At 43.7% G+C, this 25,339-nt stretch overlaps 2 protein-coding genes across 5 annotated transcripts; one reads left to right on the top strand and one right to left on the bottom strand.

Moving 5' to 3' along the window:
* The first annotated feature begins 1,132 nt into the window (after positions 1 to 1,132).
* LOC6599187 (ecotropic viral integration site 5 ortholog) lies at positions 1,133 to 23,455 on the top strand. 4 transcript variants are annotated; one of them, XM_002024308.2, is made up of 9 exons: positions 1,133 to 1,740; positions 15,803 to 16,256; positions 16,820 to 17,855; positions 17,933 to 18,047; positions 18,278 to 18,295; positions 19,120 to 19,787; positions 19,881 to 19,998; positions 20,063 to 20,161; positions 20,940 to 21,063. In XM_002024308.2, the coding sequence occupies exons 2-9, from the start codon at positions 16,004 to 16,006 to the stop codon at positions 20,991 to 20,993; spliced, it is 2,361 nt and encodes a 786-aa protein (XP_002024344.1). In that variant the 5' UTR covers positions 1,133 to 1,740; positions 15,803 to 16,003; the 3' UTR covers positions 20,994 to 21,063. The 4 variants fall into 4 exon arrangements, with proteins under 4 accessions (XP_002024344.1, XP_026848246.1, XP_026848244.1 ...); XM_026992443.1 differs by lacking the exon at positions 20,940 to 21,063 and adding an exon at positions 22,671 to 23,455 and having other exon boundaries at positions 1,134 to 1,740; XM_026992445.1 differs by lacking the exon at positions 18,278 to 18,295.
* Positions 8,810 to 11,781, bottom strand: LOC6599186 (sphingosine kinase 2). Its single transcript, XM_026992446.1, has one exon. The coding sequence runs from the start codon at positions 11,112 to 11,114 to the stop codon at positions 9,072 to 9,074; it is 2,043 nt and encodes a 680-aa protein (XP_026848247.1). The 5' UTR covers positions 11,115 to 11,781; the 3' UTR covers positions 8,810 to 9,071.
* Positions 23,456 to 25,339: the final 1,884 nt, after the last annotated feature.

Genomic DNA, 25,339 nt, shown 5'->3' on the forward strand with positions numbered 1-25,339 from the left:
TGCATTGCTTGTATATAATGCTGAAGCAAAAAAACAGTCGACATTTGCTACATAATGGGAGGAAAAAAGAGGGTATAGGCAACAGGCAAAACGGTCCAGAAAATGCAAAGCATGCTAGGTAAAGACCACCTCACTAGTCTATATACCTTGAGACGAAATCGGCTTTTTATCTAGGTGCGGTTCGTACAAACATTGCAATTGGCGTTTGCTGTTTTTGCCTGTTGTCCATACCTTTTTTATAGTCTCTATAAATTTACGACTCATTTTTCCGTTGTAAGTGAGAGCATCAGTGTGACCGTCCAACTCTCAGAAATACCCAAGAAAAAACGAACTTAGCGAGATAATTTTTGAAGATTTTTGCTGTAAACAAGGTTTAAACAGTAAAAGTCAACAACAATTTCCACAAAATTGTTTTACATGATAACTACACTCTAACTACACATTCGCTACATATCAAAAGCCACACTTGATGGGGAAATGTGTACGTTTTGCCGTTTTTTTTAAAAGCCCCGTGAGAGCGCCAGAACCCTCTTAACACCCTCTTTTTAAACAGGTGAACAACACGAGTTATATCGCGGAAAAGAGTTCTGTTTGTGATATCAGTAGTTGCGGGATGAGTATATTCGTATATGTTAGGATTAATTAAGATGCCAGCAAAAAACGACACACTATCACTTATTTATGCGCCCAATAGTTTGCACAATAATCGATAGCTGTATCGCACCAATTGGCCGTCATTGCCATATCGTCAATGTCAGGCGTCAGACAAATAATAAATAAATCATAAATCAAAAATAGTTTTCTGCTGAATGTGACTGATCGTGACACATGGCTGAAAATTTCATGAGACCACGCTCTTTTACCTATAGATTTAATTTAATTGAATTTGTTTACAAGCAGCTGATGGTGCTGCCACTGAATCCAATTTTGGTTAGAATTTTCGACACATGATCATAATACATTGTTCTCCATAATGTCACAAATAAGTCCCTACCATTTTTATATTATCAATGAGTTAATATTTCCTTAAAACGTTATTAAAATTATTTCACACTGTGAAACTCCACCGATATGGCAGCCCTGGCAGCGCCCAAACAGATTTTTGTTACGCCTGGAACGGGGAACGGGTCGCTGTTGGAAAAATAGACAGAGTCTAGTTGGATTGTCATATTGTCGTGGTCGTGTACAGCTAAACGAATAACCGAATAATCGTTGAATGAAAACTGCATGATGTTTACTTTTTTTCGAGTGCAATTTAACTGAAAAGTGATCCCAAAAAGTCCCAGAAACAGATAAATAAAAGAAGCAGTAGCCCGTGGGAGAGTGAAAGAGGTGTGTGCGTGTCTGTCTGTTTGGCTGTGTGTACGTGTGTTTGCGTGTTAGTGTGAGGAGGAGAAACAGAGTGACGTTTACAGCTATAACAAAAGTTCGGCCCTCCGTTTCGGTTTCGGTCTTCGTCTAAATTTTGTGTGTGAAACAAGAGCAAAAACCACCTTAATGGGAGAGGCATCTATAGTCTGGAGTTAATTCGTCTGCCGATTCCCACATGGCACTTGCAGGCTGCGTTTCCGATTCCTAAATTTGTTGCTGCTGCTGTTTGCTGGTTGTGCACGGCGCGACAGTGACAGCGATAACAACAAAAGAAGACCAGGCAACCACCCTCCTCCATCCGCCTCATCCCTCAATCATTCACATTAGTGGAAATAGGCAAAAAAAAAAGAGGGGAAGCGAGTAGGAAAGGTGAGTTAAGCATACAGTTCTTTTCCAGATTCAAATATTCATATCTTTGCGGACGTGTGTACGTGTATGCCGCCGCCCCAGTGCATTGCATCTCCATTATTATCTTCGAAAAAGAAACTTTCTTTCGCTGTCTTTTATGGTTTTTCTCAACTTCTTCTTTTCTCTCTTGTCTGGCGTTTCGTATGTGTGTGTGTGTGTTTTTGTTGTTGTACAAATTAGCGAACAAACTGAACGGTATTGTTGGCCATTTCTCCAACGGGCACACACAACACACGCACGGACGCACATAAAGTTGTTATATTTTCTTCATACATACATATGTATATTTTCGCGCATTAATGTAATTAATTACGCCTGCTCGCTTGCGTTTATCATCATCATCAGTCATTTCGCCATTCCGCCATTTGCAGCTTCACCACCGCCACCAACAACAACAACAACAAATTGTAGCCCTGCCCTTGTTCTCCCCCTCCCCACTCTCCTCTGCCTGGTCGACTGTCTCTATTGCTCCCATACGCTTCCAGCATATCAGCTGCTCTCTGTTGCTTTTGCTGTTATAACCTTGTCTTGCTTTCCAATCATCCATCCACCACCACCCACAACCGCTTGGTCTGCCGTCTCGCTCTAAAGTTCTCTCCCGTTTTACCTTGCTTTGCGCCTGCGCGTTGCCACCTTGCACGCACCGTCGCTCCGCCGCACCACAACGAAACGCAGTGCTGCCACCTTGCCCTATCTAAATACGAGTGTACATGTGTGTGTGTGCGTGCCTGCGCTTTATTCAAATGTTTTTGTCTTCATTTCTGTCCTCTATTTAAATCACAATCATTAAAATCATTGTGTGGAACACATGGAGCAGGCAGAAAGTCATCAAGTTAATGATGATCATAAATCTGCTTGATAGTGCGGGCGGGTCGGATGTCCCTGTCCCCTGTCTCCTCTGTGTGCGTGTGTGCGTGGGTGGGTGTTGCCATCTGTCGTCTGTCATCATCTTCTGGAAGGAAGGTTGAAGCGGGACAAACAGCCTTCAAGCATTTTATTCTCTTGTCCCTTGCCAAAAAACAAAAAGCAACATATTTTTCTGGGTTTTCAAACGTTTTGCGATTTTTAATTATTTTATCTAGTATCTGTTCAAGTGTTTCTGCCATATTTGTCCGACTTTTGTTTATTTGCATTGTTTTATCATCATATTTTTCATAGTTTTGTTTCGCATTTTGCGATTGTTTTACGATCAACTGTTGTTATTGTGCCCGTGCCCGTGCCGTGCCACATGTTGCCTTTTGAAGCGCTTTTTGACCTTCGTCGTAAAGCCGCCAAAAAAAAAATGTGTCAAAAATGATTTGCACTTGAGAGATATTTACCAACGTTTTTTGTGGCTGAAAAGTAAATTTAACGAAAATTAAATGAGTGTAAATAGGAAAATTATCAGTAGCTTCAGTCCTGCCGTCTCATGCGATTGCGCAGCCTGTCTGTCTCTCTCTCTCTAGCACAAAAATACCGTTATGTAAAACAAAAATAAGCAACAGTCATAAGAAGAAAAGAGACAGAGAAACAACAAAGGGTGATCGGTCGCGCTCTACCACTTTTTCAGCCCTGCTCTCTTCCAGCATCCATTATTGTGAGATTTACCTGCTGCTAATATTCGAAGATCCAGCAACAAAAACAACAACAACAATTTCAACTCCACTTCAATATCTATGCCAATCTCCCAGTCACAGTCGTTCGTATGTGTGTGTGTATGTGTGTGTGTGTACGTGCTGGCATTTGCTGTATTTCCAGATTCGAATTTCGAAGCCAAATGAATTAACGGTTTCAGCCCTGTTGCTGTGCTGCTTTCGAGTTTCTTTCTTTTTGGCTCAAGCTTTCGATTGTTGTTGCCGCCTGTAGGTAGGAAAATGCCAGGGGTATGCTGTTTTTGCGGTGAATTATGTGACGGTTAAACGGAAAACGAAAGGTCTTTCCACAGTCATGGGAAAAATAGTAGGAAATATAATACTTTTATTTTTCTTTCCATATTCTTTAAAATTTATTATATTGATTGAAATTTTCTACACTATACATATATAAAAAATCAATAAAATTTTAAAAACCGAAGAAGCGGCTCTTTTTTTGGTTCAAATTTAAATAATATTTCTCGTATAGTTGTTATGTTTTTTTTATTTGTTTTTTTTTCCATGATAAAGTGGTATCTTCTAGTCGGTATATCATCTACAGCTACAGTTCTTACAATAAATATTTAGCAATGGCTGGAATGATCGGAACTGCAGCTACGTTTCAGTTCAGTTTTCAGTTTTCGGTTTCTGTTTTCCATTGTCTGTGGGGAAATATAAAACGCCTCAAATATTGCGCTGAGAGCAAAAAGCACTTGTCGACTGCCCTGTATCGTATTGTGGCTCCCAGACAAAAAAAGAAACAACAATGAGAGCATTCGCAGACAGCAGTAGTATTTTTTTTTTTTTTTTTTTGTATATAATTATGTTACTGTGGGAATAGCAACGGAAAAGGCAACAGCGAACGGCAAACGGCAGTGGCTGGTCGCTGGGGAGGGGTGATATGGTGGAGGGGGGGGGCTAGTCTTTCATAATATCATTTCTCTGTTTGTTTTTTACATTTTGTAATTTGTTTGTACCGCCCCTCAAATATCGTATTGCCCCAGAGATAGAGAGAGAGAGAGGATGCCTTTGCCAGGGAGCTGTTAAATTCTCTGGAGATATCTGGTCAAATTTATCGAACAATCGTCTGATTAGTGATTTTCATTATCGGTTACTGTTTTTTGGAGTATTTCCGACTATGATCGTATGATCGTACGTGAGATATGTAGGTATTTTTTTTTGGTGTATCTGCTTTCCCCCCAACAAAATTCGAATTAAAGATTAAGTTTTTGTATTTTCCGTAATGGGGATTCTATCATTATTTATCCCGTTTCCTAACAAATTTATTCCAAGGGTATTCCCAGAGGTTCAGCCCTCTTCCGCTGTGCCGCTACTCCTCTCCCGCTTGTGCCACTGTCCCACTGTCCCACTCTTGCACTTGTTCCCTCTCTCTCTTGATCGAGCCCAATCTTGCACTTGTTCTCCCTCTATCTCCCTCTGATTGTTTGATTCATTCATTGCCTCTGTTCCGCCTCCGAGACGATACTCTTATCGCATCTTTCCTCCCCAGTCGACGTTGCCGCTTCTGTTTCATTATTTGGTGGCCTGCTATCGGCGCGGGGTCCCTGTCCACTTGAGTTTTGTTTTTGTTTTGTTTTTAGGATTTATTGTTCTACGATATTCCCCTGCACTATGATATGGCTCATTTGTGGAGCCCCTCTTCGGGGCTCTTGTAGAGCAATTATAAAAAAAAAGACAATTTAAATACAGTGAAAGTTCCATCTAAAAATAGCCATAATTTTGATTTACGAAGACTAATTATTTCCCACTATTTTTGTATGCCATTTAAGGCGAAAAGTTTCCCTTTTGCGTATCAACCCTGCGGAACAGGTGGAACAAGTGGAACATTTTCATCGGAAAGTTCTTCGTTTTCTGTGTACTTGTTCGTTTTATGCAAAGCTCCACCGTAATCGAGTGCTTGGCTGACGTCAAAGCCTTTGCCAAGGGCTCGTCCCCAATGCAGTGGGTGGTGGGTGGAGGGCGGTGTAGTGGAATGTTTGTTCCTCCCCAGTGGGTAAACAATTCAAATTGGGTTAATGAGAGTGTTTGGCCCAGGGCTTGGCTGTCTGTGTCTGTGGCTGTGGCTGTGTCTGTGTGTGTGTGTGGGCGTGGGCGTGGCATTCATACATTTTTGATGATTGAAGCTTAAATTACATTGGGGACAAAAGCCCCACACAGGCAACGGACAGGGACACAGTGATATCACTTTTGGGGTATATCAAGACTTGAGATTTACCAAATGCCGCCGGGACTGTACCAAACACTGACTCAAACCTCAAAATGCGCCTCGTGAATGCACTGAGCGCTTAAAATTAGCAATAAAACAACTGAACTTCCCCCCCAAATGCTGCTCCACCGCCGGCAGGTGGGTCATCCAATGTATTATTCATTTGGTTTAAAAAAAAAAGAGAAAAAACAGCGTCTAAAGAGAGAGGGAGGGGCAGGCAGAGGACCAAATGTTAGCGTAAAATATTCACCATCAGGTTTCTGACTAATCGGCATATCTTGGCATCAGAGCAGCGATGGACGGGACGGGACGGGACGGATGGAGGTGGCTGTGTGAGGCCGAAGCAATTGATGCCCTATATGCAGAGAGTATAGCGATTCAGAACTTCAGAGAGAGAGAGAGAGAGAGAGAGAGAGAGAGAGAGAGAGAGAGAGAGAGAGACAGAGAGAGAGAAAGAGAGAGCAGAGAGCAATAGAGAGCGGTAATGGAACACCGAGCACACAGATCACAGAAATCCTTCTGTTTCACGTTGCCATACCGTTCCAATACCATTCATTGCCTTCCGTTTCGTTTCCATATGTGCCCCGATCGATGCCAAACGCCAGAATGGATCGTAAATACCCCACAAGCGAATGAGTACCAAAATGAGTGCACAGAAAAGACTTTCGTCTGTGGACTGTGGGCGCAGAGCGGCGCGCCTCTAACGGTTGTCACCGACGCACACACTGGAGGCATAAAACAAGTATTTTGCGGTACACAAAGATATAAATATATACACACTTGTAGATACAGTTGCGGTCATAAAATGATGTTTTTTGTTGTTATCAACAAACTAAAAAAAAGAGAGAGAGAACGTTATTGCGTCATTGCTTTGAGATGTATTCTGCGCCAAACGTGGCCCAGAAGCGAGTTCATGCCGAAATGCATGACATTCGCATACATGTCGTGTGCATGACGAGGAGTTTATGGCATACATTCCAAGGGGCCTTCAATTCTTTGGAATACTGAAAACAACCTCCCCGTAGTGGTTGCCCTTCCCTCTCTCTCTCCTTCTCTCCCACTTGTGGCTCGACGAAAACGTTTCGAATGACCCGCAGCTGTGGGCGTGTGCCTACGAATGTGTGGGTACTCAAGCCTTGAGTGGGGGTTTCGGTCTCCCCCTGTGGCAGCCGTCCATCCACTGACAGAGAGCCGAGCCACACATTAAGTGTGGCGTGCGCGGCAAGTGGCCGAAGAAGGAGAACTTTTTATGAATGAATTAGACTGGAAATAGTGCATAAATATCTGCACGAGTGTGCACTTCCATGGTCTGAATACACATGGAGGGGTTTGCTCAAGTGTTTTTCGCAGAGAAGACAAGTGGCGCAAACAGCAAACGTTGCACCCAATAAAAAACAAAAACAAAAACGGGGGCAAGCTCATGGGTGCATGAAGAGGGTCCACCATCGTAATGGTCTATCATTTAAATGGTTAAACAAAAGGAAACTCTTCAATGTTCAAGTATTTTCAATTTGCGACCTTTTCTTGAAGTTCGAAATGAAAGAGACGACGCTATTTAATGCTTGAAGGCTACGTCTTTCATCAAATCAAATTTAAGCTCCTTCTCGGTCTTGTGCAACACTGGTTCTCTTTGAATAGGGTTTCGAGAGGGGTTGAGCTTCCTGCCATCCCACAAAATCCCACACACTCACTCTTGCATTTCTTTTATGGCTGGCAATCATTGATTTCGTTTGATTTGTGACTGTCGCACAATTATCGCCATGAAACAGCACTTGCTCGAATGACATGTCCGCTCTGCCTCTGCCTCTCGCTCTCTCTCTCGCTCTCTCTCTCTCTCTCTGTACACTCGAATGACGAAACAAAAGAGCCTATTAGGCATTGGGTGCTCTCATCGAAGAGAAGGCAGACAGTGACGTCAATAACGGTCTTTCCAACCGGTGATGGGACGCACTGCTTATTCCGTGAGGCGCAATGCCGTTGAATCCCCACAGATGAAGATAGTTGTTTCGCCGATCGAACGCCAGAACGTAACACTGTTGCCTAAAAGTATGCCCTGAAAACGTTGCAACCATTCTTTAACTCTTTTGCCGAGTGTACTCCGTAGGTACATGAGTTTTTGATAAGGTGATAAATATTATCGATCGATGGACAGCACCCTTGATATTGTAGACCTCTTTGAAGGCAGCACTCTGGGGAGTACATTTTGTAGAGAGTGACCCGTTTCTATTTCCATTGAAGATCCTATCGGCATTACAACCAACCCATCGTTTGCACTGTCATTCCAGGAATTGCTTAAGTACCTGTCAGAGATAATTTCTGATATGATATGTCGATTCTCAGAGATACAGTGAAAGCTCTAAGCGGGACAGAGCTTTCACTGCTTGGTGGTGCTTGTTTATTTTTATTTTTTATTAATAAAAATTGTTCGTGCTTTCGGTAATCCCTTTTGGCATATCTGGTCGTCTACGTTTGCATTTTAATGGCCCACCTCTGCCACTTGAACATCGGACCGATTACGTGCCCCAGGGGCACTGATATCGATAAAGATCGCCATGCAACCGGATGAAAAGCGTGAGACATATCGTTTCCAAGGCAACAAAATTCACATTATGTATTTTTTGATTTTAGTTTTTGGTTTTGTTCTTCTGTTCCCGCTATCTTTATTGATTCTTAGTCTTAAAATAATTAACAATTGGCAAAAAAAAAAAATACTTAATCGATTCTTTAAGTGTTTGTTCCCTTTCTGGGTGGATCTTTGTGCAGATCTAGTAGCTCTGAAGGCAGGTATCGAATAGTGTTTAGCGTTTATCCCATATAAAAGAATATACATAAATATTTATCCCTCCATCCATACATACATACGTCATAGTTTTTTTTTATTAGATTTAGCTATCGATTAATGTCATGAATTTTTGTGTATCGAATGCGGGGGACAGTCCATTAGGCAAACAAATATTCAAATTGTAATCCTAGACTAGGGTTGTACATTCGGTTATCGATTAAATCGATCTGTTGAATGTGTCTTAGCTAAATCGTAAGTTTATCAATTATCGGTTTAAAGCTGAATATCGTATACATAAATTTCGTTGGTTGTGGTTGATCGATTTTTGTGTATCGATTATTTATCGATTACACCGATAATGTATCATAAGTTATCGATATGTACCATAAGGTCGCCTATCGATTTTTAATAATACATTTAAAATTGTTTTGTTTTATCGAATAATTGCAATTTTGCATACAATTTCGGTGATCGCAAATTCGATAGTAATCGATTAAATTTACGCAAATACATCGTATACATTTGATGATCGATTAATGGCTATCGAACGTAGGCAACTATCGACAAATGCTTATAGTACTGTTCTCTTTTTATCTGATCTGTAATGTCCCATAGCTCTGATCACTTGATCGATATATCGCTATCGTTATCGTTATCGCTATCCGATACATCCTCACTGTCCATTGGTGGTCATCACATTGATCAGTCCTGGCAGCACCTCCGCCTGTATGGGCCCGTAATCGACACGCTCGCCATCGACCACTAAGATGCCATCGCTGGCACTCGGCTCGATACGGAACGCCTTGACGGGCACCACCCGAATGAAGGGATCATCGCCGCCGGGCGGCAAATGGGTGCCCGTGTTCATGCTCAGCAGAAAGTTGAGCATCTGGTGGCGCCCCACGCCGCTGCGGATGATCACCAGATAGATGATGCCATCGTTTAGCCGCGACTCGGGCGCAAAGTAGCAGTCGGAGGACAGGTGCGTCGTGTAGGCGGCATGCACCATCACGAACTCCCCCTCCTCGCAGCACCATCCATCGGCGGCAGGCAACGGAAGCTGCAGTCCCGGTATTGTGCCCGAGGGCACTAGCTCCGCAAACTCTGCATTGGCCGCCTCAATCCTCTGGGAGACGCTCATCCGGCTGCGATTCGATCGGATGCTCTGGCCCCCCACCGAATAGTAGGCGGTCCGGCGGGACATGGCCGAGTGCCAGCTGTCGGCGTGCTGGCGAAAGATGGAACGATCCATGGACAGGGCATCGGCAAACTGGTCCGGGTCCGTCTCGGACTCCTCGTTGAGGTCCTCCGGCAGATCCCTGAACTCGCTCTCCTCGCTGACATCGCCGTTGACGTTGAGCGGCAATGAGACAGGCCTGCTTGGTGGCGCCTGCTCCTCCACTGGCAGCTGCCGTTGAGTTTCCTTCTCCTGGGGGGCAGCTGCAGTCTGGGCAGTCTCCTGCTGCTCCTGCTGCTCCTCCTTCTCCTCCTTTGGGTAGGGCAGATAGAAGACCTTGCCCTTATAGGACCTCAGCGAGATGAGCCGCTTGATGGCCCACAGTGTGAACCGTTGGGCGCCAATCGACCGCAGACGCTCGCTCTCGATGTCAATGTCGGCAATGAGGCCCCAGCCCACGGACAAGAAGGAGTACATCACATAGTGCTTGTCCCTGGAGGACAGCTCCACACGGACCACGTCCATGGGCGTGCTCCTGCCAGCAATGCACGTGAGCGTGGCATGAAGGATGGGCTTTGGTTCGTACGGCTCATTGCAGTGATGGGCCACGCTCTTGGCCAGGCCATTGCCGCTGCCGCAGGGTATGATGCCGAGCGGCAGATTGCGGCAGGCGCGACGCCAATCCATGCGCTCCATCAGACCGTTGAGGACCTCGTAGAAGAGCCCGTCGCCGGAGGCCACCACAATGCCCGAGTAGCGCTCCAGCAGATCCTTACGGGTGCGCACAAACTCCTTCGCATAGTGTGGATGCGTTGTGATCTGAAGATCATACTGGACCTCCGCCTCGGTCAGCAGCGGGGCCACCTGCTTCTGGAAGAGCTCTCTGCCCTTGCCCGAGCCCGATTTCGGATTGAGCAGGATCAACAGGTGTTTGACAGAGCCCGCGACCGCTCCCGCGCCCAATACGGAGCCGTTGATGTCGATGGTGGTGCTGTTGCGCTGCTTGTGCTCCCGTATGGTGCGATGCCAGAGCTCTGCCGTCTGCAGATTCTCCGCATAGTCGTTGCTCGAGCGAAAGCGCAGGATGCGCAGCGTCTGTACGCGGCGCAGAGGCTTCTCCTTCTTCAGATACGCATAGATGTAGAGGTAGGCGCTGTTGTCCCGATCCGGCTGCTGTTCCTGCTCCTGCGTCGCATCCCCGCTGGGATTCTTGCACGAATTGAGGCCGCCACGTGGTCGCTTCTTCAGGCGGGGACCAAACCGGGAGCCAATGATGTCGTCGATGCGTATCAGCTGCTCGTTGATGTGATCATCCTGGTCGGTCTCCCGCCGCAGGTACACGCCCTCCGGACAGAGCTTCACCTGGATCTTGATGCTGTGCTTGCGACGGCTGCTCTCCACGAAGAAGATCTCGCTCAACGCCTGGCTCGTCTCCGACGAGGCCGATGTGGGTGTGGAGGGCAGGGACGGCATGCTCTTGCCGTCGAGCTGCTCCTGGACGGGTGTGGTGGCGGCCACGGCTTCCGTTGTCGCTGTCATGGGCAGGCTCTCTCACTCTCCCGTTCGCTGGCTCTCTGAAGATCGTCTATGACTCCCCTCTCTCTCTCTCTCGCTGAAGTTTGTTTCTCTCCCACTCTCCCTCTCTCTGTTTCTGCACTTTGTGCACCGTTGTAAATCCCCTTCTCTTTTCGAGTGGAGTTTTTTTCTGACCTTGTCTTTGTCTTTAACACTCAAAAAAAAAAACAACAACAACAACAGCAACACCAAACACGAACAAACCGTAATAGTGGATGGCGCAAAATGAAGATCGGTGAAAAGAGAGCCTGGGCAGCAGGCTGGCCAGCAGGGAGCCGAAAAGAGCGTTTGAAACCCGTTTGGTATATTTTTATTTTGTGTGTGTGTGTTTTTTTTTGTGCTATTATTTACGTTATTATATTAATGTGTGTAGGTGTTTTCTATTAAATTTAATAATAATAATTGTGTTGTCTGCATGCGATCTCATGCCCGTCGGAGCTTACGCTCTTTCGTGTGTGCGTTACTTTTTTTTTTTGTCGTTTTGTCGCTTCGCACCGTTCCGTGCCGTTCCGTACCGATCGCTTCCTGCGCGCTTTTCGTACTGAAGTCGACCCGTGGGCGAGGGTGAACACTAACCTTATTTTTAATGGAGATTTTACGATTTGCACATCGGTTGCTGTTGCTGTTGCTTTCACACACACACACACACACACTGGCGCAATCTTGGGCGCTTTATTTGTTGTTGTTTTAGTGTAGTGTCGAAATCTAATCAACACGTATCGTATCGATGGAGATATTAGTATGTCTTTATCTTCTGTTCGCTCATTTATTTTTGTTTTATTTTATTTGTTACTTAAAAACAGCTGTCGGGCGGTCGGGGCGTCCGTGCGTGCATTCGATAAATAACAACAACCAAAAACAGGGCGCACGAAAAATATTTGTCTCTCTCTCTCTCTCTCTCGCTCCCACTCTATGTCTAGCCTCTGTTTGGCGGACACTGCCAGAGAGATAGAGTGTTAACTGTCACTCTGGTGCTGTTACATTTTTCCTCTCTCCCCATTACTTACTTAAGCCTGTATGACACCACTCGCTCACACACACACGCACACTTAGCCAAAGTCAAAGGCCAAAATTGAAGCTTTAAGTGTGCAAACAGGCAGAGAAATGCATCGAAGCAAAACCTAAAGTCTGTATGACACTTGTTTGAGTTTCAGTAAAAAAAAAAAACAACAACAAAAACCGATGGCAAGCGAGAAAAAATATATATAAAAATAATATAATACAAATAAAAATAATATAATAAATATAAATATGCTATAATATTTTAAATGTATTAAAGATTTTAGTTCAATTTTCGATTTAAAATTCCACTTACGATCTTTATGTAAAAAAGTGTCGATATGAAATTATTGATCTGAATTGAATTATTATTAAAATTAGCTCAAACACGTTTGGAAAAAATTATATTACAATTGATTAAGGAACTCCGGCCTGAGATATGAAACAGTTTGGGTCTATGTTATAATTATTAAAAATATCTATTAGAAGCCCGTAGCTGAGAAAATTCTATTAGATCAGTGTAAGTGCAGCTCATTCAATTGCCCAGGCAATCCAGTGTCATACAAGCTTTGGGCACTGTCTACGCTGCAGGCAGGCCTGACTGTGTGCGTGTGTGTGTATGGCTGTCCTTCTTGCACACTTAAGCTGCAATTTGCCTTTGACTTTGAATGCGAGAGAGCGAGAGTGAGGCTTGGGCTTCGGCTTGAGCATGGCTTTGGCCGCATGTGTGAGCTTTCCCACTCTACTGCTCTCTCTCTGCCGCCTCCGCCGCTTTGCCTCTTTGTCTCTCGATGCTTTGGTGCTCTCTTTATGCAATTTTCGTTGCCTTTCATTCATAATTTGTTCTCACTCTCCTGCCGTCTCGTTCTCTCTTATTGGTGGAAGGGGTTAATCAATCAAAACGAAATGTCAGGCGGCTGGCGGGGGTATCAACATGTTGCGACACATGTTGCGTATACGTCACGTTGAACCCTAGACTGCCAGATCTTATCTAACGTTTATCCATGGGTTTTCAACGTGACTCAGTCACACACACGCACACACACACACGCAATCATTTCCATTTTTTGTTTATTTGTTTGTTTTTTTTTTGTTTTTTTTTTGTTTTTTTTTGCGGAAATATTTTTTTCTTTTTTTGCCAGGTGTACATTAAGCAGTATTTTTTTAATATTTTTTTTTTTTTTGATTATTTCTGTTCTTTTTTATTTTTTTTTTTAATTGCGCGCGTCTGTTGATATCAGAGCTGAAAAAATAACAGAGATTGGTTCAATTGCTTGGAAATTGCTGGTGGGGACAGTTTTTTTTTTTATTTTTTATTTTTCGCTGCCATAAGGCAATTGTGTGGGGGGTGGCTTCGAGGCCCCACAGCTGCAAAAAGCAAAAAGCAGATAGATAATAAATATAGTCCATTCGTTGATTCGAAACAATAAGCGGTCTAGCTTAAGCTACTGCTTGACTGGTGTTAAGCCTGTAAATCCACTGCTTGACGGGTTAATTTGCTGCGTTCTTCTCCTCCAAATGAACTGCTTTAGAGGACAACCCAAACCCAGAGCATAATAGAGCGTACGCTGGAACTCGTATCTGGATGGGAGGTTGATTCACCCACCAACGAGAGGGAGGGAAGCACCACCTCAATGAGTCACTCACGTGGCCCCATGGCCAATTAATGTCCAGAGACCCCCCTAGATAGACCACAGACACCCCTCCCTCACCGGGAACTGTGGCGAACATGTGGCCTTTGATGGATCACAAGGAAGGGGGTGTGGGGGGCTCCGTGGCAGCACTTAAGTGGTTGTTGCACCGACTGCACAGACCGATAAAGACCAGACCCCGGCTCTTTTCCACTCTGTCTCTGTCTATCGTCTCCTGACCTACATATGTACATGATGATATATACTGCCATACTATACTTTTCAATTGCATTGAAAACAAAAAAAAAAACTGAAAAGGGAGCCCAGAGTAGGGGTACGCATAAGGGGTTGAAGAGGTATGGGGTAAGAGGGAGTCCCATTAGGTGAAAAGCCCTCCAACAAGAGAGATAGATGGACAGCCTCTGCTCTCTCTTTCGGTAATGAATAGCAAAGGCTTCTACACAATTCTGTACTTATAGTAATTACCACTTTGGTTCTTACTTAAAAGAGTGGATACGGCACCCAGACCTACCTAGTAGATCTGTGTTAAAATTTGTATTTGTGGTTTTATTTCAGTTCCATTTATATATGATCGAAGTGTGCACCAGCTCTGGATTCGAATGATTCGATTCGCACGTTTTTGCAGCAGTGCCCCTCGGTTTTGCTACGCGGGTGGGAATTCAAGCAGTGCTTTGGCCAATGAAAGCAGTTTAGCAGAGTAATCCAATCGATCTTTAAACCCCGAAACCCATAAAAAAAAAACAAGTCTCAAATCTAAACCAGAAACTAAAGTGAAATCCAAGCAAAAGGAAATATATAATCAATCTATAAAACAACTTCTTCTAATGAGGAATGTCGGATTAATCGATCACAAAAAAAATAACAAAAGTCTATAAAAAAAAAACTTTCGGTTATCATCGATGCGATAATAAAGGCGCTCTCTTTATCGCTCTCTCTCTCTCTCTGTCTCCCTCTCTCTCCTTTGGTTCGATCTTTGATTGACCGAAGTCGCAGAAGACGCAGTAAAAGAAAGAAAAGGAAGCAAAAGAAGAAACAAGAAAAAAAAAGAAAAAAAAGGAAGCAAAAGAAGAAACAAGAAAAAAAGAAAATAATGAAGAGAGCAAAGAACAAACGAGTGTGTTTACCAATCTAATAAAAGCAAAACACTTTCTGGCTCTCTCTCTCTCTCTCTCTCTCCTTTGCGCTTTTGATAACTGTTCTTGGCGGCAGGTGTTGCGAGGTGAGGCATTGTAGAGAAGTAGAGCACTTTGATAACGTTTCGAAACGGTACATTTCCTGTGCTTTTCCGCGCTACTTTGTTGTGTCGTTCTTGCGGACAAGGAGAGAAGGGAACAGCAAAGAAGGAACTCCCATGTATCCAAAAACGGTAGTAGAGAGAGAGCAAAAATCAAAAGAAAATAATAGTATAATAAACTCTTATACTTGCTATTTGAAAAAATCGAGTTGGAAAGTGCGAAAAAGATGGAACTTTTGTTACTCTTATACGGGGCTTTGACGCCTTCTCTTTCTCTCTGCGAATTGTGCTTAAAAGCGAACAGTGGAGCTTCGGAGTGGAGATCGAACTGCCTCTCGACTCTTATACTGTTGAACTCTTCTTCTACTCTAAGGAGTGGGAGTATAAGGATTTTCCAAAAATGAATATACCCCATGATACCCAGCGATCTGCCAGCACGGCTTTGGGGCGCAATCAACAAAAAGCCCCAACAGCTTTTTCCATTGTTTTGCCCCAAACCCCCTCCCCTTGGGCTATCCTTCTTAGTTTTGTAGGGCGCCTGGAAATATAAACAAAAGGTGGAAGAACACAACATAGAGAACACATAACACAGACGGGCTGCTGGGGAATCCACACTGGGAACACGAGTACTCTCCCTCTCGCTCTCGCTCTCGCTCTCTTCTAGCACTGGTATCTCTTTCCAAAGACTGCGAGGCTCTGTTTGTTTTGGATTTTAGTCTGGCTAGTTCTTTTAACTAATGAAATGTTTCCATTAATGTCAATTGCAGTTGAGAGAGACGTCGACCAGAGACGTAGCGCATCGCCAAACAGAGGAAATTGAGCATCATGTGTCGTTGCTGTTAGGCCAAAGGATCGGGAATCTCGGGATCAACTGAAAGATCGCACACGATCAGAGATCTATCTGTCTGTCGCTCCAGTCCCAGCCTTGACTCCTCTGCGAGCAGCTCGTTGTTGCCGTCAGCGCCGCTATGACCCTGACCGCCACGACAACTGCCTCAACACCGGAGAGCCAAACGAAGATGGATGTGAAGGGCACTCCCAACAGCAGCACTCTACCACCGCCCACAGCCGATGAGAGTCTGCCCACCTCGGAAATGGATCTGCTGGCCAAGCTGGAGGCAGCCAACAAGCTGATCGAGAGCGATGCCAAGTCCCTCAATTCGTTGCACTCCACGCACAGTCGCAAGAACTCGGACACGAGTCAGATAAGCCTCACGTCGAGTAAGTATTTGTTCCATCCCCTCCGAATGTGGTCTCCTAGCTTGTGTCCTTTCGCTTATGGGAATCTGCTAAAGAAGTAGATCGTAACGCTGTGGGAGAAAGAAGAGTAAAGGTCTCTGTCCTATCCCCATGCCCATTCCGCAACCGATGACAATCGTAATCGCCTTTCATTTAGTTATCAAAGGAAGAGCTCCCTTTTCCCATAAATCGATTATTCTAAGGGCTTTGCCATTTCCGAATAGCTTCAATCGTTCGGTAATCGTTATCGTAGTTGGGTTTCATTTAGTTATCAAATTATCGGAAAAGGCAAAGACGAGAGCTAGCTCCCACAATTGCCGGCTCTCGCCCGGGAGGTAGACGTGCGCATTGGAAGAGGAGATTGCTTTCCATTAGATTTGGAACCTGGGCGTTACAGGCCACGAATCAATTCCAATGGCATTCCATTTAATGCATAAATTATCTCAAATTCGACGTATGATAACCCAGAACCGGCCCGTCCCCCCATTATAACTCAGAACTAATTAAATGTGTGGGGCCCCCCTAACCCGTTTCGTTATTGGCAGGCGGCAATTCCGTGGCCGAGGAGGACATCTGGACAACGTGGGCCACCATTCTGAACGACTGGGATGGGGCGCTGAAGCGCAAGAATCCGTGCGTGCGCGAGCTGGTGCGCCGCGGCATACCGCACCACTTCCGGGCGATCGTGTGGCAACAGCTGAGCACGGCGTCGGAGGCGGACAAGAAGCAGTACGCGGAGTACATCAAGGCGACGAGTGCCTGCGAGAAGGTGATACGCCGCGACATTGCACGCACCTATCCCGAGGTGGACTTCTTCAAGGAGAAGGACGGGCCCGGCCAGGAGGCACTGTTCAATGTGATCAAGGCCTACTCGCTGCACGATCGCGAGGTGGGCTACTGCCAGGGCTCCGGCTTCATAGTCGGCCTGCTGCTGATGCAGATGCCCGAGGAGGAGGCGTTCGCGGTGCTCGTGCAGATCATGCAACAGCATCGCATGCGGCACATGTTCAAGCCGTCGATGTCCGAGCTGGGCCTGTGCATGTACCAGCTGGAGAATCTCGTCCAGGAGCAGATACCCGACATGCACATACACTTCCAGCAGCAGGGCTTCCAGACAACGATGTACGCCTCCAGTTGGTTCCTCACCCTCTACACGACCACGCTGAACGTGAACCTCAGCTGCCGCATCATGGACGTCTTCCTCAGCGAGGGCATGGAGTTCATCTTCAAGGTGGCCCTGGCCCTCCTCCTCACCGGCAAGGAGACGCTCCTCTGCCTGGACATGGAGGCCATGCTCAAGTTCTTCCAGAAGGAGCTGCCCGGCCGTGTGGAGGCCGACCCGGAGGGTTTCTTCAATCTCGCGTACGCCCAGAAGCTGAACACAAAGCGCATGAAGAAGATGGAGAAGGAGTATCAGGACCTGAAGAAGAAAGAGCAGGAGGAGATGGTCGAACTGCGGCGGTTGCGTCGCGAGAACTGTCTGCTGAAGCAGCGCAATGATTTGCTTGAGGCTGAGAGTGCAGAGCTGGCCGATCGCCTGGTGCGGGGTCAGGTCTCACGGGCCGAAGAGGAGGAAACAAGGTGAGGGATTGCCAGAGAGAGAGAAAAAGAGAGATCATCTCCTTCATAATCTTTTCCCCCTTATTTCTCCCCCCCAGCTATGCCATTCAAACGGAACTGATGCAGCTGAGACGCTCCTATCTGGAGGTCTCGCACCAGCTGGAGAATGCCAACGAAGAGGTTCGTGGTCTCAGTCTTCGGCTGCAGGAGAATGTAAGTACAGTCGCCCGCCCTGCCATCGCCTGTCTTCCGCCTCTACCTCTCACTCTTATCGATTGAAACCTGTAACTAAAACGGAATATGTTGCTAATCTGTACTTCTGTGTTCTTTTCCATTTTATTTGATTTCCTTTATGGTTGTGGTGCTTCACACACAAAATGTTCGCTTTAATCAAATCAAAAACAAAAACAATACACACCCCAAATGCAAAAAAAAACATACAGAATGTATCCATCGACAGCGTAAGTAACTCCAAAAAAAGAGAATAAACATTGTCTTGTAGTTAATGCCTTACCCAATGCCTGCCTGCCTCCAAAACCAAATGAATTCCATTCCCGATAAATCTGTTGAGCATGCTTTTTTGTGTATTTTCATTAGTTATAGGCTTATTCTTGTATACTCTATAGTCTTGTGATCCCTTGAAGGTTCTTTATGACCAAATGAAGCTGCAAAGCAAGCTCTAAAGATACGCTTCTAGTGTCTATTCTTTTATATTTACAATCCTCTCTGAGCGAGTCTCTCAATACACGCTGTTTCACAGCAACCGAATGGGCAAAGCACAAGAATAACGGACAACCAAAAGAAGGAGATACATAGATGACACGGAACCGAAGGAAATAGTTTCGTGGTAAATTCATGAACAACCAACAGAGGAAAATACCCTGTAAACATGACAGAAAATCCCAGCTAAAACGTTTTTTTTCGAGGCACTGACAGTGTCTCCTCCTTCAGGGACTTGTGTGCCTCTAAATAAAGAAATAATTGGTGCCTAAGGCATGGTCCCTCTCTGGATCGTTGATCCTTAATATACTTTCTGTAAGAACTAAACGAACCCGGGGTATGTGGGGTACTTACGCGTACGTTCAAACATAAATAATCATAAGTATCTGTATCTTTGGAAGCCCTAGTATCATTTGTAGCTGTAGCTGTAACTGTAGAAGCCATAGTCGGAGTATCATTTGTATCATAACCAAACACCTGTCACCGCATGCCCTAACAAAGAAAAAAACAAACGATCAATCATAGATGGATAGAGTTTAATGATTGAGTTTCCCATGAAATTTAGAACAACTCTCGGCAGTCGTCGATCGATGAGCTGTGCATGAAGGAAGAGGCACTGAAGCAGCGCGACGAGATGGTCTCCTGTCTGCTGGAGGAGCTGGTGAAGGTGCGCCAGGGTCTGGCCGAGAGCGAGGACCAGATCAGGAATCTAAAGTCAAAGGTCGAGGAGCTGGAGGAGGACAAGAAGACACTGCGCGAGACAACGCCGGACAATTCGGTGGCGCATCTGCAGGACGAACTGATTGCCAGCAAGCTGCGCGAGGCGGAGGCCTCGCTCTCCCTCAAGGATCTCAAGCAGCGGGTTCAGGAGCTCAGCTCTCAGTGGCAGCGCCAGCTGGCCGAGAATCAGCGCAGCGAGAGCGAGCGGAACACCCAAGCTCTGGACTCGACGCCCAAGAAGCTGTTGACCAACTTCTTTGAGGGCTCCAAGTCCAGCGAGCTAACGCAGAAGCTCGAGGAGGAGCTGATGACGACACGGATACGGGAGATGGAGACCCTCACCGAGCTGAAGGAGCTGCGCCTCAAGGTCATGGAGCTGGAGACCCAGGTGCAGGTGTCCACAAACCAGCTGCGACGCCAGGACGAAGAGCAAAAGAAGCTCAAGGAAGAGCTCGAGATGGCCGTTACTCGGGAGAAGGACATGGCCAACAAGGCGCGCGAACAGCAGCACAGGTGAGGGCACAGATAGATCCACAGATCCCCAGATCCCCAGATCCCCAGATCCACACAGTACAGAGTGTACAAACATTTCGCTTGCCCCTACAGATACTCGGATCTGGAATCTCGTATGAAGGATGAACTGATGAATGTGAAGATCAAATTCACGGAACAGAGCCAAACGGTGGCCGAACTGAAACAGGAAATATCCCGACTGGAGACCAAGGTAAAGGCTGTGTGCTCTCTGTCCTTTTCCTCTCTGAACTCCCTCTTTTTGTACTCTCAACCAGAACTCGGAAATGCTGGCCGAGGGCGAACTGCGTGCCAATTTGGATGAATCGGATAAGGTGCGCGACCTGCAGGACAGGCTGGCCGACATGAAGGCGGAGGTAAGAGAGTGGAGAAGCCTCCTACTCCCCCCTGCAAAATGCTAACAGTTAACAGCTAACCTTTAACCAACCCCCACCCAATGCCCATTCACTGTTGATCTTTTTATTTTGTTATGAGTTTTTGTGCTCTTTCGTTGGCTCATTTCTTGTCACCTGTAACCAAACCACTGCTTCTCTGTGCACCTGTGTGTTCTTTCTGGAATAAAAAAAGGTGTTCTAGGAGCACACACATTCCAGCTTTATTTGCGTTGTGTGCCTTCACTGCAGAGGGCTTAAGAAGGCTTCATCGAAGAACCGAGAGCTGTTAGAATTTCGATCAAGGATCAGGGCTTAAGAAAGCTGTAATCACGCCAAGAAAAAGTCACAGAAAGCTCCTCAACCCTTGATCAAGGACCAGAAAGCTCTTTCAAGCTCGATCAAGCTACTCTTGAAAGCAACTCACTCCCTTCCGCTATAATTTACACCCATAAATGTTGTGGATCCACTCTCTAGCAGGCTTAAAAGAGCTTAAAGCTCTACCAAACTAGATCAAAATCTTGTGAGGAGCAGAGCACACACCCCCCCTCTCTCTCTCCCTTCAAGCTCATTTTTATTTGCATTCGTTTTCTTTTGTTTCAATTTCTCTTGTTTCTCTTTGTTTTTTGTATACCCATTTGATCTACGTTTGTGTGCTGTGTAAGCCCCGATGATTATCTCTCTTGTTGTTCCCCATTGAATCTTGTTCAGTTCAAAACGAAACAATAAAAAATATTGTTCATTGTCGTCGGTTTACTTATAGTTTCCCACGCCAATAACCAGCCCCGACACTGAGCCGTGGAAATGGATAAGCTAAACTAAATTTGTAATCCCCAAATAAACAAAACAAAAAAACAAAATGAAAACGAAATGAAACGAAGAAGCTAAAAAACGAAACGAAAAAAAAGGAAAACCTAAACATAAACCGAAAAAAGATTCATCAAACCCATAAGTAAAACTAATCCTAAACTCAATTACCATGCAACACCCGACAAAAGCTAAATTCGAAAACGTCAGCAAGATACGACAGGTCTTTATGAAAAACTGCTGATAATATTTTAGGCATGGCGTATACGTACTATCTGTAGCATTGTATCCCCTCTATAGATCCCATATGCGCCACAGTTGCATGTTGCATGTTCTCCTTCTATTCCTAGCTTCCTAGCATATTTGCATGAACATGAAACGTGATTCCATTCCCATCATTCCTCTCTCTCTCTCTCTCTCTCTAGCTCTCTCTTGCTATCTTGCTAAATGGAAGCTTTTGCCAAAGCTTAGACACCAACCATTGCCTTTAGCGTTGACATGAACCGTTTCCTTAAGCGTAGACCTGAACCTTTTTCTTTCGCATTCTTCGTAGATCAGATATGTTTTTAGAATTGATTTAGAAGTACTTCTATCTTTAGAATGCAATTGATTTCCACTTGTTTCTCAGTGAAATCAACTTTTGTTTTTTTGCTTGTTTATTTAAGCATATGCGCATATGTTTGTCTGTATATTTATACCCGTAGTGACGCATTCTAATCGTTGTCTTGACACACTGTTCTGACAGTTTGATATGATGTTTTGACACAATGATGTTGTTTATTACCTTGTCATACATTTAACAGCAGCTTTGGAATCCATACTTGAATCGATCAACATACTACATTCATCTACTCGTACCGTACCTTGACGCTCACTTTGTTGGGAGTGATTTATTTGATGCAAAACATTTTGCTATATAAATATTGCTATTCTGCACGCCTGCATGCCTGCTCTTATCTGACCTAAATAGTAATTAATAAACTAAAATAAGTATTTAAAGCACGAACATAGTATATAAATAGACCGATCTTTGTTTATCTCTTAAGATCTAAATCAATCACAGTTATTATTGGCATGCAAAAAAACATACAAAATAAGAAGGAATAGCTCGATTTTTGAATACCATTTGCAGACTTTATTTCAAATCATTTGACAAGCTCAAGATATAGAAAACAAAGAGTATGAAAGCAAAATATATGCACATACAACATAATAGAAAGAAAGAACAACTCCATTGGGAAATACAGTCTATAATCTCTATATAGTTCCATTAGGAATAAAATGAAAATGAACAAAAAAACACAGAAGGCACAGAAATAATGTATTTCATGCTTGATTTTTGGTATATGGAAGAATATTTTAAAACAAATTAGGAATAAATAAACAACTGGGGGTTTCCACATTCTTTTCAAGTTGCTTTTTGTTTTAAGACAAGAGAGGCTTAGAGATTATCTTTAAATGATCACAGCGTCATCGCTAAAGATTGATTTAGTCCAAGAAATCTGAGCAGTTCCAACAATAATTATTAGAATGCTTCAAATGCATTATAGCCCCTGCAAAGGTATTCAAAATCCAAGTGCTTTTTCTATAGAAATTATAGCTTCTATAATTATATCGTTGTTTTTCTATAAATTATACTCCTTTTAATGATCTTTGAACTGATGAATTCTTTTCGATCTCCAAACAGTTGACGGCGGTGAAGAGTCGCGGCAAATTTCCGAGCACAAAGCTACGTAGTGCATCGATCCAATCGATTGAATCGACAGAGATGGACTTCAGCGAACTCAATATGGTGCGGCGTGGTAGCACGGAGCTGTCGACATAACCAAAAAACAAATCAGCCACACGACAACATTCACAACATCAGCCACAAGAAGGGAAGGAAATATCAGGGGCAGTACAGGATACACTTCTCTCCCAGCCATATACATTTACTGCTATATGTGTTGAGAGAGAGAGAGAGAGAGAGGAAGAGAGCGAAGCACAAGCCGATCTAAAATATATAAAACAATATTTATATATGCTATACACATGCCTGTGATCACAAAGCAGAAGCGGAAGGAGCAGAATCGGGCATCGGGAAGAAGAAAGTGGAGATATTGGTTAAGATTACAGCATGATGGAAGAGTAACTTCAAAAGTAGTTGCAATCAAAGCCACACATATTATTTATGTATAATATTCGTTTAAATTTTATAATGATAAGAATACCCATATTATGATTATTTGTAATATTTTTTTTTTTTTATTTTAAATTCTATTGCTGTTATGTTTTATTATCCCCAAACACAAACACACACACTCTCATATTTATTTATTGAAAATCCCAATCAAAACGATTTATATATAACACTTTTGTACATTGATCCCAGAGAAAACGAGAGGGAGTCTCCTCTAGATATACTAGCAGAGCATTTTTATGTAATCCTCCCCCATTCCTAAACATAAATTAAAATGTAAGTTTTAAGCGAAAGTAGATTGCGTTTTAAGGCAACATCAAGATTTTTTAAAATGTTTACTCAAATTGTCATTACAGAATTCCACAAATATCATTTGTGTGTATTATGATTTCATCAATTTAGAACGAACGATATTTACGATATGTCTAGAGTGAATTTGTAGTAGGATCCCCTATGTAAATCTAATATCTAAATCTTAAACAAACAAAAAAAACTACAACTAAAATACAACCAAGTGCGAAAGACACAAAAACAAGCGTTGCCAAATGCAGAATCAAATGCAAGAAGAAAAACAAAACCAGAAACTATTCAAAATAGTGAAAAAAAAACAAAACACAAACACAGAAAATGTGAAAGAACCACGGAGAGAGGTGGCGCACAATCCCAATTCCCCAAGTCAAGAACTTTCGCACCAACAATACCCCCAAGAACGATATTACGATAACAATTACGATATATAAAACTCTTGCGATATTCTGACGATATTTAGTTGACATTCGCGTTAGCCAACATTATAGATATGGTTCCTTGTTACACTTAAACCGATGTAAATCCCATTTTGCAGCTTGTGCAATGCAGGAATCGAGTAATCGATGAAAGATATTAATGGATAGGCGACAAGAGCGAGCAATCGAAGAGGAATTTGATTGGCAGATGGTTAATCGAGAAACGGCAAGCAATCCCTTGAGACCATTGTTAATCGATAAAAACAATTTATGAATAAGTGAATACTCCATTCATCTATTATATGAAAACAACTAGTCGAAGATGAGACGATTAGCCGATTATTTTGTCAACATTTGATTTAATAAGCAATGGGACTCGATAAAACAGCTCTCAATAAACGAGCAAAGACAACTAGCGATTACTCGATAGACTAGCTATCAATAAACGATTACAAACATAAGCGCGATAAACCAGCTACCAATTAATGATTATTTTAAAATAATGAATCGATCGACAGGCGATTGCTCGCACACAAATACTTCAGGTTGAGTGTTATATTATCCATGTGCAATATTTAAGTTCTTTTTGTTTCCAATTTTGTTCGAACTATTTTTATCAGTGCTTAGGTTTGTTACTTATACGAGGAAGACGTACATAGAGAAGAATACACTTAATTTTGTATAATTCCATTTAGGATTGCATTTGCCCTGCATGACAAACATACATACATACTACGGATAAGTGAAATACAATCGCTAAATATTCGCTAGATGTATGTGTCGTAAAAAGTGTCACAAAACTTTGTTATATGTAATACTATAATCTTTTAAGTACGACTACCATATTGTAATGCTGTAGGCATGTAGTGTTTTCGTTCCCAACTTTTGCTGAACTATTAGAATTTTTTGTTCTTATAAAATATGTATTAAATTTTGATTGTATGTTTGTATATTTCTGCGGCACGCCCAGGCCAGGCGCAACCTAGAATTAATTGTGTATTTATGTTATGGCAAGCGATGGCACAAATTATATCTATGATAGATTCTATATACACACATATATGGACTGACTTGCAATTGGATTTGTTTGACAGCGCACATCATCTGTTCACAGTTTGTCCAAAGTCTAGACTTGGCTAGAGGCTTGGGGCTGGCGTTAACTGATTGACCACACACACACACAATACAGAGAAACAGATAGCCTGGTCAATGGGTTAAATGCTGGGGTGCGAATTGCTAATCAAACAATTGACCCACACTTAACTGTGACTCATAGCCCCGGGGAGTTATTGAACCCTTGATTGGATTTCATTTGTACACGTTTTTCGCTGGCCCAATCCCCAATCCCCAATCCCCTCTGCCTGTCTGGATGTCGTCTGTCTGTTGTTCGATTTGATAAATGCTTTAAGACTTTGCAGTTTATCAATTCTACTGACTGGGACACTGGCCAAT

The sequence above is a fragment of the Drosophila persimilis genome, unplaced genomic scaffold (assembly GCF_003286085.1).
Source record: "Drosophila persimilis strain 14011-0111.01,24,50 unplaced genomic scaffold, DperRS2 tig00000735-arrow-arrow-pilon, whole genome shotgun sequence".
Lineage (NCBI taxonomy): Eukaryota > Metazoa > Arthropoda > Insecta > Diptera > Drosophilidae > Drosophila > Drosophila persimilis.

Bases quoted from the DNA above. Each gene is read 5' to 3' on its own strand.
- LOC6599186 (XM_026992446.1), bottom strand. From the start codon at position 11,114: ATGACAGCGACAACGGAAGCCGTGGCCGCCACCACACCCGTCCAGGAG.
- LOC6599187 (XM_026992443.1), top strand. From the start codon at position 16,004: ATGACCCTGACCGCCACGACAACTGCCTCAACACCGGAGAGCCAAACG. The intron at 16,257-16,819 runs GTAAGTATTTGT...CGTTATTGGCAG, and splicing joins TCAGATAAGCCTCACGTCGA to GCGGCAATTCCGTGGCCGAG. The intron at 17,856-17,932 runs GTGAGGGATTGC...TCTCCCCCCCAG, and splicing joins GCCGAAGAGGAGGAAACAAG to CTATGCCATTCAAACGGAAC.